Source organism: Bradysia coprophila, unplaced genomic scaffold (assembly GCF_014529535.1).
Source record: "Bradysia coprophila strain Holo2 unplaced genomic scaffold, BU_Bcop_v1 contig_494, whole genome shotgun sequence".
NCBI lineage: Eukaryota > Metazoa > Arthropoda > Insecta > Diptera > Sciaridae > Bradysia > Bradysia coprophila.
Window position 1 is genome coordinate 449,677 of NW_023503746.1, and position 16,635 is coordinate 466,311.

At 37.4% G+C, this 16,635-nt stretch overlaps 2 protein-coding genes across 9 annotated transcripts in view; both read right to left on the reverse strand.

Moving 5' to 3' along the window:
• Positions 1-980: 980 nt before the first annotated feature.
• LOC119082814 (dynamin-2-like) lies at positions 981-6,236 on the reverse strand. 2 transcript variants are annotated; one of them, XM_037192467.1, is made up of 12 exons: positions 5,809-6,236; positions 5,644-5,717; positions 3,041-3,818; positions 2,847-2,963; positions 2,560-2,788; positions 2,347-2,501; positions 2,217-2,282; positions 2,045-2,145; positions 1,694-1,980; positions 1,410-1,616; positions 1,211-1,326; positions 981-1,162 (listed from the first exon to the last, which is right to left on the reverse strand). In XM_037192467.1, the coding sequence occupies exons 1-11, from the start codon at positions 6,009-6,011 to the stop codon at positions 1,213-1,215; spliced, it is 2,331 nt and encodes a 776-aa protein (XP_037048362.1). In that variant the 5' UTR covers positions 6,012-6,236; the 3' UTR covers positions 981-1,162; positions 1,211-1,212. The 2 variants fall into 2 exon arrangements, with proteins under 2 accessions (XP_037048362.1, XP_037048361.1); XM_037192466.1 differs by having other exon boundaries at positions 981-1,326.
• LOC119082812 (kin of IRRE-like protein 1) overlaps positions 5,793-16,635 on the reverse strand; it is a 163,358-nt gene continuing 152,515 nt past the window's right edge. For 4 of the 7 annotated variants that reach the window (XM_037192464.1, XM_037192463.1, XM_037192461.1 and 1 more), the window contains exons 12-17: positions 16,434-16,525; positions 15,921-16,335; positions 15,564-15,776; positions 15,367-15,485; positions 15,193-15,289; positions 14,515-15,132 (exon numbers count right to left, since the gene is read on the reverse strand). In XM_037192464.1, coding sequence (XP_037048359.1) covers positions 14,720-15,132; positions 15,193-15,289; positions 15,367-15,485; positions 15,564-15,776; positions 15,921-16,335; positions 16,434-16,525 — 1,349 coding nt within the window. In that variant the 3' untranslated portion in view covers positions 14,515-14,719. Of the gene's footprint in view, positions 5,804-7,017; positions 7,049-14,514; positions 15,133-15,192; positions 15,290-15,366; positions 15,486-15,563; positions 15,777-15,920; positions 16,336-16,433; positions 16,526-16,635 lie in introns of those variants that run through there. The other 3 variants (XR_005088720.1, XR_005088719.1, XM_037192465.1) reach the window with 3 other exon arrangements.

Below are 16,635 nucleotides of genomic sequence, written 5' to 3' on the forward strand. Positions count from 1 at the left end.
CCGCTAAATTCCCTTCCAAATTCAAATTTTCCACCTTTTTGACGAATTCCATTCTCTGGATTGGCTGATTGAACGATTTTGTATATTTTGTCTGGATTCTACGAGACCTCAAATTGAATGACCTCTGCAGCGACCTCAGTATTGAAACTCGTTTTTGTGCTGCCGACTTCTTTACTTTAAACTGGCTAAACTCACTGTGTTTTATTGAAATATTCAATTTTGCCTTTCTTGTTACTTTATTCAAATTTGACGATTTGATAATCACCATTTTTTACTATCGATTTCTTTGCATCGTAAAAAATTTACCAACTGCGCCATGTGATGTTATCAATAGGGGTTTTAAGTAACAACTGATTTATTTCATAACCGACGTATCTCATGTACACTCGTGTTAGTGTTGTTATTATGTATTGTGTAATCTCTCTACACTTTTTCGTCTCTATTATTCACTTAACGTGAGCCATGGGAGGAAAGAGCCATAAAGTGATCTGTTTGCTTAACGAGTTTAGGCTTTAAGCATTAAGGTTTTAGCTTTTCTTTATAGACGAAATTGAAGTTAATTGGACGCTGTGTAAGACTCACTCATATTTTATTCGTAAAAAATAGGACATTCGATATTTTTAACGTTGCGAATTGGGAACGGACCTGTATGTGTATACTTTGTGGAGGTCAAGCAGATGCAGATACGCGGGTGACACACCACACTTGATGATAAAATGACGGATTTTCAAAATTTTTTACAAAAATTCACCTATGCGAAGGAGGAAAAAGACAACGATAATATATATAAAGATGGATAAAATGACGATGTTATAGTATGAATGAAGATTGGGTATGCTGATGCTCGCTCAATAAATTTCTATGTTGTCTACCTATCAGAATTCAGGCTGAAATATTCGTTAAATTGTTCGCCTCTTCAGTACAATAGTCATCATCCCCACTAAATGTGAATGGTAACCAAAACAATCAAAGACCACAAATAAATCAATTGCAACGCCGTAGATGCTGCTTTTATTATATGAAAATTCAGGTTTTTTAGTTTGGAACACTAAATTTTTGGTGATAACATCGCTTACGATGTGTCTGTTGTGTTAAAATTTGGAAATTATTCCAATTGAAATTTTGGGATTTTTGCCCAGCAGGGTGTAGTGGTTAATTCTTCATTTCGTTTTATTTCGGATGGTGGACGTGCAGCCAAAAAAATTGCATCCACTAAGAGTCATTGCATTCCATCATCACTTTCAATGCTTCCTTGCATGTTTCGTAAATTTTCATCTTCTTCCGGAAATCTGCAACATCTTCTTCTTCCGCCTCGAATATGCTCAGCTGCAAATTAACGAGAAAAGAAAATAGAAAAAAATTCCTCGACCAGCAAAGTAGTCGTAAAATATATCTCCCGTCCCGCATACATTTTCATCGTTGAGAATGTCCAGCAATATGATCAGGAGATTCGTTTCGACAAAATGCTCCAACTCCCGGATGATGAACAATGTAATGGCCTTCGGCACCATGTCACACAGTGTCTTTTTGATGATGTTCATGTATGAGGTGATTTGATGGTATGCCTGATCGATGTCTTTCTGACGTGCATCCATGCGGTTCTTGTCATCTAGCTCCTTTCGTTCAGAAGAATTCGGTTCAGTTTGATTATACAGACGTGTACGTTCAAGCTTTTAACAACTTATAAACTTACGATCACACGTGCCAGATATTTTGTCCATCGGCGAATGTTGGTAGCGCTTTTGGATGACAATGTGATTTCGTTCACATCAGCGTGTAGAACTGCCCCATCAGTTCTAAATAGAACGATTTGCGATTTGCTTGTGGTAAAATGATCATCTTCATCGTTGATGCGAAATTTCAAACCGTCAAGCTCGATACTAATAGAAGAGCTACCAAAGACCGGGGGTTTCATTTTCAAACAACGCAATTCGAAATCTTCCGATCGCAAGACACAGTGATATTCAGCGTCGAAGTTTGCTAAATGAAAACATCAAATGATTCAACAGAGAATCGAAACGTTAGTGAGGAATGCAACACTTACTCAAAGTCAACTCTCCCTCGAAGATGACGTCACTTTTCTCTTTCTGTTCGAGAACTTCTTTCTTCATATAGTCGGCTGTACGATCGGCTAACGCCCTTCTCCTGTTGAGTTTAAGAATTGAATATATTTGATGAAAGTGTTCGGGATATTAGGTATAACAAAGGGCTCATACTGTTGCTTATTGAGCTCATCAAACATGTCAGCGATTTGTTCCAGTTTCTCCGCCATTCCGTTTTGTCTGCCGAAAAAAAAGCGAACAAAAGATGAAAATGCGGAGTCTCGAACTGGAATGACGAACTCACCTATCGTTCTTGAACTCGTAATGCATTGAGTTCATGTAGGATGACTCCATTTCTGCGAGTGCCAGGATTTTCGACCGATTTCGCTTAACATTCGAATGAACGAAATCCAAAATCTGTTTTTCGATGTGAGCCCGAAACTTGGGATGGCTGGATACCTGAACATTATACATGAAATGACACACAAATGAAGCAGTAGTCGAATGGAAAACTCACTCGTTGCGTGCACGTTTTAACCGCCCTGGATAACTCGTCGATCACTTTCTCGATGCACATGTTTATCGGCTGCTCAAGATGTTCGATTTGCTTCTTGACGAGAACTTCGAATGCTTTGAACGGTGTGTTCAACACACCGTTGATTCCGTACAAGTTTTCGATCGCATAGACAATTTCACGTCGCAGATCGTCCTCGTCGTAATCGATTTTCGAGATCTCGTTGGGCAAACTGTAAATTGCATGACAAGAAATTAGCCGAATGTTCAATTTAACTGGGCAAGTCGTACGTTTCATGAAATATGCGTCTGATTGTGGAACCGTGCGAGAATCGGTCCGTGTGCACGTCATTCGAACCAAGCGAGCCCATCTCCTTTTCGAAGCCTTTTTGCACCTGCTTGATCAAACTGAAAGTCGAAACATAGAAGAAAACGTTTAGCGGTCAAACCGACAAATATTTTGCATTGTAAAGCGGTTCATTCACTTGAGCATCACGGATTTAACACTGCCTGAGTCGTCGGGATGTAAAGCTTTGTATTTCTCAATGTCCCTTTCCAGTGCAATCGTTTGCAATCGAGTTGTTTCCTGCAACGTTTCCATCTTTTTGCTGATATGCTCTTTCAGCTGTTGGTTCAGTTTCTTCTGCAGAAACGGTGTACCCAAACGATCGACCATGTGCTGGTAGAAAACGTGACTCTGGAAAAATTCCCGTTCTGCTTGCAGCGTTGCGTCGATATCTTTCTTATCGTCAATATCTTTCTGGGAGCGGTTCACAACACCCACGTATCCACGACGCAATGGTAACAGTTTGCCTTCGAAAATTTCACGAGCATCGGTGCCCGCGTCCATTAGATCAAGTTTTGTGATGACACCAATCGTTCGGAGACCATCTTCATCGACCTCTTTGGCCAATTTCAAAGCGTCGGAATTAGCCAGATCGCAATTAGCTGGTGAAACGGCCAGAATCAAACAATTTTCCTTCTCAATAAACTGAAGGATCATTTCTCTGATCAACTGTTCGATGTTAGACGGTTGATCGCCGACAGGAACTTTGGTGATGCCCGGTAAATCGACCAGCGTTAAGTCCAACACCTTTGGCGAATAAATGCGTAGATTTATCGGTTTGCTGGAGATTCCCCTGTTCGTGCCGGTTACACGATCGGTTTCCGCTTCGATTTCGGCTCGGATTTCATCGAAGCTGGTAAACTTTCTGTAGCTTTTGTCATCGTTTTTGTCCATGCAGTGTGGGAACTCACCATATTCTGTAATTAGGTGTTAAAATTTCATGACTGTTGCCACATATACCAAATTAACGTATGAGTAGCATTGGAGCAGACCTATGCCACTCTAACAACACTTCATGACGATGTCCGTGAAGTTAGTCCAAAACAACCATTTTTTAACCCGCCCGCCTCCTGCAAGATTTAAGACCATCCCCCTGCACATACAAGTATTGCCTATGTAAAGAGGGGAGATGTGGTTAAAAAGGTATAATAAGGTGTGTTCAAATCACAAATATCTTTGTGGGAGTGTCTTCCTGTTTCAAATCTCAAAATGTTTTCTGCGACTTCCTTTTTGGGATTTCAACACAAACTATCTTTGTGTACAAATCTCAAAATAGCTGATGCGAGGTGATTTTTGGGATTTAAACACAGTTTGTGTTTGTGACTCGGGTTCGCTATTTTGAGATTTGGACACAAAGACAGTTTGCAATACTCTATCTAGCAACCAAACTCTCAGCTCTCTGTGTCGAATTCACAAATTATTTCTTTGTATTCTACAAACACTATTCTACATGTTGACTGACTACGCTGAAATCTACATATAAATTCCAGAGGCAACTTGATTCTTTCACCACCTTAATAAAAGTAGTTTGTTTGCTAGAGAGGGTATTGCAGTTTGTGTTTAAATTCCAAAAAGCGACTCGTATTCGATATTTTGAGATTTGTACACAAAAATAGTTTGGGTTGAAATCCCAAAAAAGAAGTCGCAGAAAACATTTTGAGATTTGAAACAGGAGGACAATCCCACAAAGCTAAAGAGGGATTCTTTTGAGAAACAGCCTTCTGAAATCGGACGTATTTACTAGTGGAATTTTTTATATGTGCCTAGAAAGGACTACGACCCTAGAAGCCAAAACCCCTTTCAAAGAAATCTTCGAAGCTTGTGTGGCTGGTAAAAGGTGAGCAAAAACCGAAAAATTGCAATTTTCTTACAATAATTTCTCCAGTTACACGAACCGTACAGGGTCGTGTGGGGTGTCATTAGAAAGGTAATCACATGTACTATTGAGCCGAATAGTGACTTATTGGTTTTAAAAATCATTTACACTGAAATATGTGCAGTTGAAGTTTTCAACCGAAGACTTACACTGTTCTTACAGAATGTACACAAAAAGTACATGGTTGTGTGGGGTATCATTTGAAAGGTAATTTTATGTTCTTGTGAGCCAAATAGGGTTTTATGAGGTTTGGATGCATAGGCGATGAAATAGAAGTTGAAATGTTTAATGCCCATATTCCACCGCATATGCATGCAAACCCCATGAGTCCCTATTTGGCCTAAAAGCACATAAAATTACCTTTCAAATGATACCCCACGCAACCATGAAAGTTTTGTGTACCTCGAGAAATTTCTGTAAGAACAGTGTAAGTCTTCGGTTGAAAACTTAACCTGCACGTATTTCAGTATGGATGAATTTTAAAACCAATAAGTCTCGATTCGGCTCAATAGTACATGTGATCACCTTTCTAATGACACCCCACACGACCCTGTACGACTCGTGTATTTTTGTAATTTTTGTAAGAAAATTGCAATTTTTCGGTTTTTGCTCACCTTTCACCAGCCACACAAGCTTCGAAGAATTTTTTTGAAAGTGGTTTTGGCTTCTAGGGTCGAAATCCTTTCTAGGTACATATAAAAAATTCCACTAGTAAATGCGTTCGATTTCGGTAGGCTGTTTTTCAAAAGAATCCCTCATTTTTATAGAGGCGATACTTGTGTTTTGCAGGGGGTTGGTCTTAATTTAAACTTTTTTTTGACTAACTTTTACTACCATCACGAAGATATTAACGATTGTGAATTTACCTTCGTTACTGTTGATCAGCTGTAGGATCAAAGGGCGTCGAGTTACAATACCACTTCCGCGTGGTAGGAAATCTCTATTACGAGAGAGATTTATAATTGTGAAAAGTATGATCGTAAAATTAGCCAACAAAACTCTTTGACAAAAGAAATGAATTTCAATCTTACCGCCCAACGAAATTTTCCAACACAGAACTTTTCCCAGCACTTTGAGAACCGATGACCGCAATTTGCGGTAAATCAAACTGCAACGTGGTGCCCATCTGTGAGCAAATGTCTTGTAATTTGTTCACAGTCGGAATGAGTTTTTCCATTCCTGCGTTGCCCGACGACATTTTGGTTTCATTTGTTACAGATAATTTGCACTTCATTTCAAAGAGAGATGATACTCTGGTGTTCTGACCTCACTCTGATATAATTTTTATTTATTCGACTGAACTTGAGGTTTACTATGTTTGAAAGACGAACCAAGAATGAACGCGCACAATGAATGAGAAACAGCAAGTCTTTTGATGATCGGAAAATATAATTTGACTGTGCGATGCGACACACAGACCAAACACTCATAACATCACAAATACTTACATAACGTGTTTCACTGACACTGACCGATAGTACAGTTATGCTCCGATACAAAATTATTTCATAATATAAACAAGAACAAAAATGCTGACGCCGAAGTGAAGGGTTAGCAGCTAGAGTACATGGTGTAACATGATCTTTCATCAAACGAGACATCAAATATCCTAGTCGGTAAATTAGAATTAACGGGAGGTAAAATGTATCGAATTGGGGAAGAAAATGAGGTAAAATGTTCAGGGAAATTCTTTCGGCCAATACTGGACAGGACGTGAAGATAAGTAGACGGAAATGGGACACATTCTGTCAAATTGCTTACCCCTCGAGCAAAAGACCAACAATCCCATTATAATTTATTACCGTTTCATTGCCGTTGTTGTGATGGCAAGCAGTGCCGGACTGGCCCTATGGGCGTTCGGGCGATTCCCGAAGGGCCTTTTGATTTTTGTATGAAGAAATGGCAACGAAGTGTCTCTTGAAAAATTTCTTCATACAACGCCCGAAGGGATTTTTTGAGCCAGTCCGGCACTGATGGCAAGGCATACAAAGTTTATGTGATCGAAGCAAGACTCATAAAATAGTAATATTTAGTGAATATCACGCACTGGTTCACACTACATTAGTGGGCTACGTTGGATGCTGCGAAAGTAATTCATTACATGAGGTAACAAATTTGTTGTATAAAGACAAACTCAGAAATGTTTCCTAATAAATGAATTACGTTGCAGCATCCAAAATATTCTGGTTTACGTGACATAGAGATTGAAATTTGAATTTCACCATAGCACTCCTCCTAGTATGAACATAAGAAATATTCGGAGGCTCATGAAATTCGGTGCGTTTCTTTCGTAAGGACAAGAGTCACGTTTACTTAGTGTGAGTTACGCATACACGTATGGAAATTGTGAGGCTCTTTGGCGTTTCAAAAAACGACTGTTCATGCTAGGAGCAGTGCTGTGATTTCACATGAAAATTCACGAAAAATAAACCGCAAAATATTCACATTCAATGTCATTGTTCTATTGTTCACATTGCTATGTAAAGCAAAATGTAAAGTTCAAGTTTCGCATGGGGCAGTCTGGTAAAAGCATATATGTACGTAAGTAAAGTAAATGTTCAACATCAAAACAATAATTTGTTTGTTTGCGGTTGTAGAAGGAAGTGACGCAACTTTGTAGCGGTTAGAATATCGCAAGTTTAGTACTTTGTTGATATCATTTTTGATCTACTGTAACAAGGCATCTCTCTAGCATTATCACACCGATTGTTTAGGGTGCTGTCTTGGCTGTAATTAGTCGGGAAACAGCAACATCTTTTTAATTTATTTTGATTCGTTGACTTATTGCAAAGGCTCTATACCAGGCAAAAGTTGACCGATTTCTAAACGTTGGATTCGTTCCTTACATCCGCCGTTTATACAATGACAACAAATGAATGAGGGTGATATGGATTTTTATTGTGCGCGAAATTTTTGAAAACGCAAATGATTTTTGTGGAAATTTTTTTATTTTTACTTTTTTTAAGGTATTTCAGGTTTTAGGTATTTAGGGTGATCAAATATATATCACTCTAATTACCTAAAACCTGAAATACCTTAAAAAAAATAAAAATAAAAAAATTTCCACAAAAATCATTTGCGTTTTCAAAAATTTCGCGCACAATAAAAATCCATATCACCCTCATTCATTTGTTGTCATTGTATAAACGGCGGATGTAAGGAACGAATCCGACGTTTAAAAATCGGTCAACTTTTGCCTGGTATAGAGCCTTTGCTTATTGATAAAAATTGTTCGACGACATTTGAAAAAACGCAGTTTTTATTTTTTAAATTGAAATCAAAACTCACAACATTATCTTCTTTAAAAAAACAATGTCGACTTTTTCTTCTTACGGCTTTGGTTTCTCTCTATAATTATGACATTTCCCACGGTGTGCCTGAACCAAATTTAAACAAAAAAAATTGCACCTCTGATTTTTCTTCTTTTTTCCCTTTTTTGGGTCATACCAAACAACTTTTGTTCGAGGGGTAGGTTGGCGCAGCGGGCGCTTTTCGAAAAAATTGCGAAAACGTCATAAGAAGTCCATTTTATTTGGCATTTAGTGGCACATTAAGTTCTTGTAACTAGTTCACAGTATTCTTGATCACTTTCAATGATCAGATGACTTACCAAAATTTATATAATAAGTCATTTAGCCCACAACAGTTATTAAAAGTGCTGGAAACGGCCAAATAATGGTCTTCTTATGACGTTTTCGCAATTTTTTCGAAAAGCGCCCGCTGCGCCAACCTACCACTCGAACAAAAGTTGTTTGGTATGACCCAAAAAAAGGGAAAAAAGAAGAAAAATCAGAGGTGCAAAAATTTTTGTTTAAATTTGGTTCAGGCACACCGTGTTGAGGGTGACGTATTCTGTGCCTATACGCAAAAGTTTTATCAACACAAGATGAAGACGAACCCAAAAAAATTTAGAAAGACAATTTAAAAAAAAATCGTCTTCCGTTTAAATTTCATCTTTTAGGATGTATTTCTCCATATTATAACCATTTTCTTAACCGTAGTTTCCTCAACATCTGCCACTTGTGATGCAATTTTTTTTGTAAAATTTTCTTTCTAAAATTTTTTGGGTTTCTGAAATTCTGAATTCTGTTTCACATAAGACTTTGATATGATTTGATTTGTTTAGAGACCTCACTAACATCCTTTTGCCACCAATAACAAGAGCCTAGTAGGACCGTGGAATTGTCTGACGCGGGAATCGAACCCGGATAATTTTGATTAAAGTCTAGTACGTAACCACTGAGCCATCCAGACATGTGAGACATAATTCTCTTCTATCCATATGGGTCCTTGGTAAGTAAAGACGAGAACATTTAACAAATTATATTTTTATTTCATAGTTTTTGTTTCCATTACTTTAAGTTTTACATAATAATTGATCATGCTTTGTATTTACAATATAATCTAATATTTTATCATCATCATAAGACTTATTAATTTTTAATGTTCTTTTTTTTCCACATTTTTCTCATTTTATTTTATTTTATTTAATATAATCCTCTTTAATCGATTTCATTTTTTTTATATAAAAAATAAATACAGCAACCAACGTCACAATTAATCGTTAATTCAATATTTGTTAAAAAATTGTACAAAAAAAAATTAAAGAGAAAATTTCGGATATCAGTTATGATTTTAGATATGTTCCCACCCCATTCACGAACGCCTAGTCTGACAAACTACAAAATAATCGATACAGTATCAATCGAATCTTTTATCGATAATCGATATTCAAAGACAATTAATTAACGATTACCTATTATCGATAAAGCATTCGATTGATATTGACTTTTGAAAAACATCGATAATCGATGTCTAAAAAATAATCGGTATTTTATCGATCGAATGAATTATGGACCATCCCTAGTGCCATCAAGGTTAAATAAAAGTTCAGCTTTTTGGCTACATAACAGACATTTTCTGATATTTATTAAAATAATTGTTGCACGAAAATATTATGATCGAATTATTGCAAACAAAAGATTTACGGTTCATTTGTTTCCGGATGTGTGTCGGGACAAGGAAAACTCAAGCTTGTAGACAATGGGAAAACAGTATGCGAAGGCAGTCGTTCCAAATATAGCATAATATTCGTGGCTACTCTGCTAGGGTTACGAAAGGATACACACATCTTGCTTATTATGCTCCTCACGGCAGCTGGACACAGGCCATGAGACCCGACGAAAGCAATTTCTGTTGCAGTGCCAGTAGAGCCTGTTAAATGTATAGCTTCCAGGCTTCATTGAGCGGTTCTTTCTTTGGATGTTAAGCTCTCAAAATCATTTTGGACTAACATTTGTATTTCCAAGAAGTGTTTGCAAAATTTTGAAGCAATAAAAGAAAATCAAGGAAAATTTGGAGCCAAGCCGGTACTCTATTTGTCTATTTTAGAATAGTTATTATTTAGAGGGCCTAAATTACGGACTCGCCTCGGATCAACAACTTTTCTGTCCTGGTGACGTAATTTTCGTTTACATAAACACTGGATAAAAAGATGAAAAGTAGCGTTCTCGTTTGTATTTTGTTGATCCAAGGCGGAGCCGAGGTCAATAAACATACAGAAACGTGCTTTTTCTTTTTTATACTGAGTCATGTAATTTGAGCTGAAAGTGAACTTTCGTTTTCATCCCTCGGGTTGTAATAAGCCACTTTCGACCATAGGGGTGGTATGTGACGTGTGAAAATGCGTTGGCATGTTTTTTTCTTGCGCTCCAGTTTTAATTTTTTTTTCAATTTTTGTTGGTTTCCCCTTGTTCCCTAAGTTCTTTGAAAGTATAAGTCATCAGGAGCGTATATATATCATATTGCCATTGATTAGTCGGGACCCCCACTAATTTGAATATGATTGGTGCATGGGAAAGGCATATCGTTTAGTCTTACTAACTAACGTGTGAACGTTCACAATTTGATGAGTAGAACATTTCATTTGCAGAAGAAAAACACAATCTGTGGATTTATCGTAGACCGTCATAAACATGAGAGAGCATTTTCATTTGTACATTTTAGAAAAAGAAACAAACAGACTGCGGTTTCTTCGTAGGCGTTTTTTTTTCTCTTCAAATTTATTAATTTTTGTTCCGACACTTTGTTTTGTGTGTTTAATGGGATTATCTTTTAGTAAAGCCCACATAACGGTTTTTAAATCTCCCATTCCATTGTTGCCACATGGACCATCCGAAAAAGTTTGAACAAAACTTCCAGTTCTGCACACAAAAAACACAAATCAGTAAAATTAAGATGGGCGTAAAAACTCAAAAAAAAAAGTTTACCTATCGCTTTCAATTAAAATACAAAAATAGGAACACAATATTTTCATATAATATCCTTTTACCGTTGGTGGGTGTAGCTTCCTTCCGAACGATTCAAGTATTCGAATAAAGAGTATAAAACATAGGAAAGCGTTTCAGTACATTATCGTTTGTTGAATTAAATTTGAGTTTCAAATGGAAAACAGGACCGAAAAAAGGTCGGTCAGCTTAAAATAACTCTCTGGACTGTCACGGAATATTCATTCTTCTTGCATCAACCGATGACATAAAGTTTTTCAGTCTAAATTTAAAATTGGAAGGAAAATAATTGAAGTAACACTTCATCAAACGATGGTTCGTGAAGGAAGACTCTTATAGCATTCCTGTCTCATCCGGTTCCGGTTTATCTAAAATCTATTCGGAAATTTGTTAACAATTACACATTCACAGAGGCTGAGAAGCAAGACTAACTATATTTGGTTTTATATAAGGAAGATAGATGTTACCGACATAGACGACAAAAATAAACAATGAACCTTGTCGCTGTAACATCATATATGTAGTAAAACATTATGTTGAAACTAATGAAGGAGAAGATTTTGCATCATACATTAGAACATCGGTTTAAGCGACAGACGTACTAGATTCTAGTGATTTTTCGATGAGATTACAAAAGTAAGACACTGATTGTTGGTTAGTTTGTTGTTTTCGACTAAACATAATATTTCGCAGGACAACGACATTGTGATAAGGAATTCAATGAAAAAATTATCGCACCGAATTCTGTCTAGCCAAAGATAGAATTCCTTTAAACATTTTACTTCAGATCTACCAGCCATGATGAACCTGAATTTTAACCTTGAATACTGTCTCTTCTGCTGTGGCAGTTGGCAACGTCCTAAAGTTCACTTCATAATTGGAGATGTTGCAGTATGTTTGGTGCTGCTATGATGTACACACTGAATGACTCGTATAACGTAACTGAAATACGATTAGTTTGTGTTCATACGTCTAGGCTACATTTAGGCGAGATATCAATTAGCATCAAACTTTCCTCAGATATTGTTTGTATACTTTGAGGCGTGGTTGAGAAATCATCTTAAGATCAATTAAAATTTTGCAAATTTACAGCCTACATTTAGGCGGAAAAATATTCGTTTTTTGATGATTTATGTGAACCAAAATCAAGAAACACGCAAAAATGAGTTTCTTTTAGGTGAAAAATTGGTTTGTCATAGCGTAGCCCACTTGAGAAAACATGTCCAGCTTGTGTAAATTTATGTTATAAACACAAGTGGGTTAAATTATCACTCACAGACCAAGTTTTCCTTTAAAAGTAACACATTTTTGCGTGCTTCCAATATTTTTCTCTTTCAAAAAAAGATTTTGGTTCACAGAAAACCATCAAAATCATCAAAAAACGAATATTTTTCCGCCTAAATGTATGCTACAAATTTGCAAAGGGTCCATAGCTCTTTAGGGGATTATTTTTTTGAATTAGAACTTTAGAGCCTCGGCAATTCTCCGCTATCAAAATTTTTTCTCCGCCAATAACAGATTTGTTCTACAATTTTTCCAGCTCTTTCCCCACACAAACTCGGCGGTTCGCTGATGGTAAATTTTCAGAATCTGTAAAATCGTCTATCAGCGGACGCCTGAGTTTCAATGGTAAACGAATAAAACTTGCTGGAGACGATAGAGCGTGAAAAACTATGGAACAAATCCGTTATTGGCGAAGAAAAAATTTTGATAGCGGAGATCGCCGTAGAACATGTGTTTGAAAATGCAGACCTCCGCCAATTGCAATAATTTTGTATGACCAGTTACCTCAGATTAAATTTTTAACACTTTGAGACAATAGAGGAAGGATCAGTCTAATGCCTGAAACTACGATTTTTTCTTGAAACTAGAGTTTTCAGTCTTAAAAATTGTAACGCAACAGACCGTTATTGGCAAAATCTGCCCTTGTGGGTGTTGCAGACTGTGTTTGTTGTTGAGTATAAAGAGAGCTGAGAGTGAGGTCTACCAATCAAAATCAAAACTACTGATTACAGTTTAGTCACTACACAAATTATGAGAGCTGCTCAAGCTCTATCATGTTAAACATTTCGAGCCTTTGATTGTAGAATTATCGTACGCATCGCCTATAGTAATAAAATTAAATCTTTTACTTCTATTGTTCAAAGTGTCGTTTTAGCGTTTGATACAAAATCTATCACTTCATTTGTTTTAACAAAAATGGTGCTATATAACGGTAGCATCCAAGACAGAGCTCATTGCCTCTTTTTTGTAGTTATCATCAACAGATTACTGGCTGTTGCAAAAATAAGGAACTATGCGGAATACAAACTAAAAACGAAAATCCCATTCATTAAGTATCATCCGTTACAAATGGATTATAAAGCGAACATTAATTCCATGCTGTTTCTGTGTTGACTAAATTCTTTTAAAAAGAATTTTTTTTGTGCAAGAAAAAGGCAAAGGAATATCAATATAATTAATGCGCAACAGTAGGTACAACACACAGAGAAAAGACCATCGCTCTCTGTTTAAAAACTTGTAAACTATAACCGCAATGCTGAACTAAGAGCTTTGTGTAAAAGGAAGAAGGAAGAAAAAAAAACGAAGAAAATTTAATTAAACTTACATTACGATTGCAAAAAAAAATAATTTCATCCAATTCCTCCTCATAAACATTCCTTGCATCGTATTCCAACAATTCACAACTTTTCGTTTGTTTGGTAGAATTTTTCTTTTAATTTCGTTTTTTAGTAACAAATGGCGAATGCATTTGAGCTGAGCTTTTCCATTAAATGTGTATTGCAACCTCCTTTTCGGATTGTTTACATGTAAATTTCGTAATGGGAAGGTTTTAATGGCAGTTATTTATATACGGCAAAGTAGACAAAACTTTATAAGTTTTCGTTTCATGCTTTATACAACACGCTATTTCCACTTCATACAGAAGGTTCGGGGTCTCATTCCGTGTAGCATAACTTTAATCGTATTTGCATTAAGTTGTTTATCATTATATTATCCACAGACAATGTACCACCGAAGATGGTTTTCTTATGAGCTTCATTAAGTTTTCATCTCAGCGGATGAAGCGGTTCACTGGTTTGAATTGGTTTCTTTGTCATGATTGGTGAACAAAATGTATAGATTTCTGAGAAGAAAGCGAACTAAGAGAAACGAAAGTTAAATATAGCACAAGACGACGTTCTCTTGGACGGTTCAGAAAAATAATAGAAATTCCATTCGCGCGCGCAAAGTTCACACAAAACGTTTTTCCTTCCAAGGAAAAGGAAGTGAGAAAGAATAACAACATCCATTGAGCTTAAATTTCATATTATAAAACGAACAGTACAGCGTTACATCCATTGTCAATTTTATTGTAAAGTTTCTCCCCCCCATTTCGCATTCGAAAGTTTTTATTTTCCCCAATTTAAATTCGTTTTTCATTTCCTTCGGCGAATAAAACCCATCCCACCCTCATCGCACATCCCACTCTGTCGAACAAAGTTACACTTAGACACGTCTATATTTATAAAAGATTTCCATATATTTAAACGACTTAAAACTGATATGATTTCAATCCATGGCATTCTGTTCCGAAATTCGTAACTATTCACACAACGGTCGTTCGGTCAGCATTCGCCGTAACGCAATCAATTTTACTGGATTTCGGTAATTCTCATGACTTTTCGTCCACATTACTTAGCGTTGCACCGTTGGTTTGCATCAACAATGGCATTGTTAGGCCGTAATTGGACGACACCGGCGATGTTCGTGTATCGTACGGAGTAAACGCACGCGATGGTATGCGAGTGTATATGTTCGAATTGGACAATATTGGCGGTGCGGTGTATTGTGGCGGTCGACGTTGCGGTGAATTGTATAGAGCGAATGCCGGATTCGTGGTCAATGATAATTCGCCGTAAGGCTTGGATGTGAAACTGGTCGGTGATAGTGATGGCGGTGAGGTGTTCAGATGGGGCGTATAGATGATACGATGAGAATCAACCGTCAGCCGATCGAATGCTTTCTCTTCGGATGTATACTCGTCGTCGCTGTTTTCCTGTGGCACAACGTCCGGATTTTTGTCTTCTGGGGAAAATGAAGCCATGAATCTGTTGGTTTCGGAATGCGGAATTGACGTTGGCTTACCGATGCTTGAATGGCTGCCCATATTGCGGCTGAGAGGTTCGGCGCTTCCTTTATCGGGTTCGGTGGTTGTAGTCTCGTTGCAGCCGCCTGTGTTGCCCTGATGAATATATGAAGGTGAAACAGAATGAGAATTAGTTTGGATGTCCTCGATAGAGTGGGAGCTCCATCACTTACTTTACTCCGAAACTTAACGAAAATCACGATACAAATTGCTACTAAAAATAGAGTCGCCACAACGCCAACAAGTGCTCCCAGCAGCGGCGTTAATTGAACAAGAACTGCTGTTGACGATGCTGAAAGTTAATATTGATCGTTAAAGCAACGGAAGCCGTAAAATGATTCACTTTTTCGTTGACTGTGACTTTAAGTACCTGTTCTCAGCAATGGAGCAGGCAACGTTCGTCCCCTCAGTCGGAATGCCGAACTCGAACCTTGCAAATTGTACGATGTGACTCGTATTTTGAAGGTACTGTCACTCGGAAGCCTTTTCAGCACAAAGTCTGAGCTTTTAAAGGACGTGTTGTACAAAATCGTTTTGGTCATGTCATCGAAGATTTCGACATGAAAGTACTGTTGAATACCACCTGTGAATGAGGTCATTGAATAAGCAACAAAATCTTCGTAGTGTTACAGACCATCCCCTTTACAAGAGACGTTACGTCTAATGTCAAACACTTGATGGCTACACAAGGATATTAAAAATGTTGAAAAGTTTTCAATGAACTCACCATCCTTGCCGGGTATACAAGCTATCTGAATTGAATTCGCCGTCGAATTGTACGATGTGCAATTACGAACCGGACTGGGAACATCTGCAGCCATTATGTGGTACAGACACGGACTACTCTGTCCAATGGCATTCTGTGCAACGCACGATATCGTCCCAAATTGCTGTGCCGTTTCCACCTTGTACGGATAAACATTTCCGGGATTCTGTTTCAATTGTGCGTCCAGATACCGTTGCGAGAATTTATTTTTCCCGAAACTCTGATAACTCTGCTGGTACACAATGTTCGAGTAAATCGGTTCCGCATACGGTTCACCGTCCACATTATTCGAATCGATCGTAGCCGTCTCCAGTGACGGTAGCTCAACGATATTTTCAAGTGTATTGTTAAATGTCCATTTGTATGTTAAATTGAGCTGGAAAGCCGTTAAACGAACATTAAAACTTCTTAACACGAAATGGTATTTAATTCATGATAACATAGAATGACCGAAATGGTTATGCTCAAACGTACCATCGGATTCGAATCGACCTCACAGGAAACATTAACGGTTTGTTTAATGGCTGCTCTAATTATTGTTGATTCGGAAGAACACACTGGTGGATCTTTAATAGAAATTGACAGAGAAGAAATTGCATTAAAACTACTATGCTTTTGCTGTTGTTGAAGCGTAGTAGATACGTTCACCCTACGTACACACAGACAACACACATTA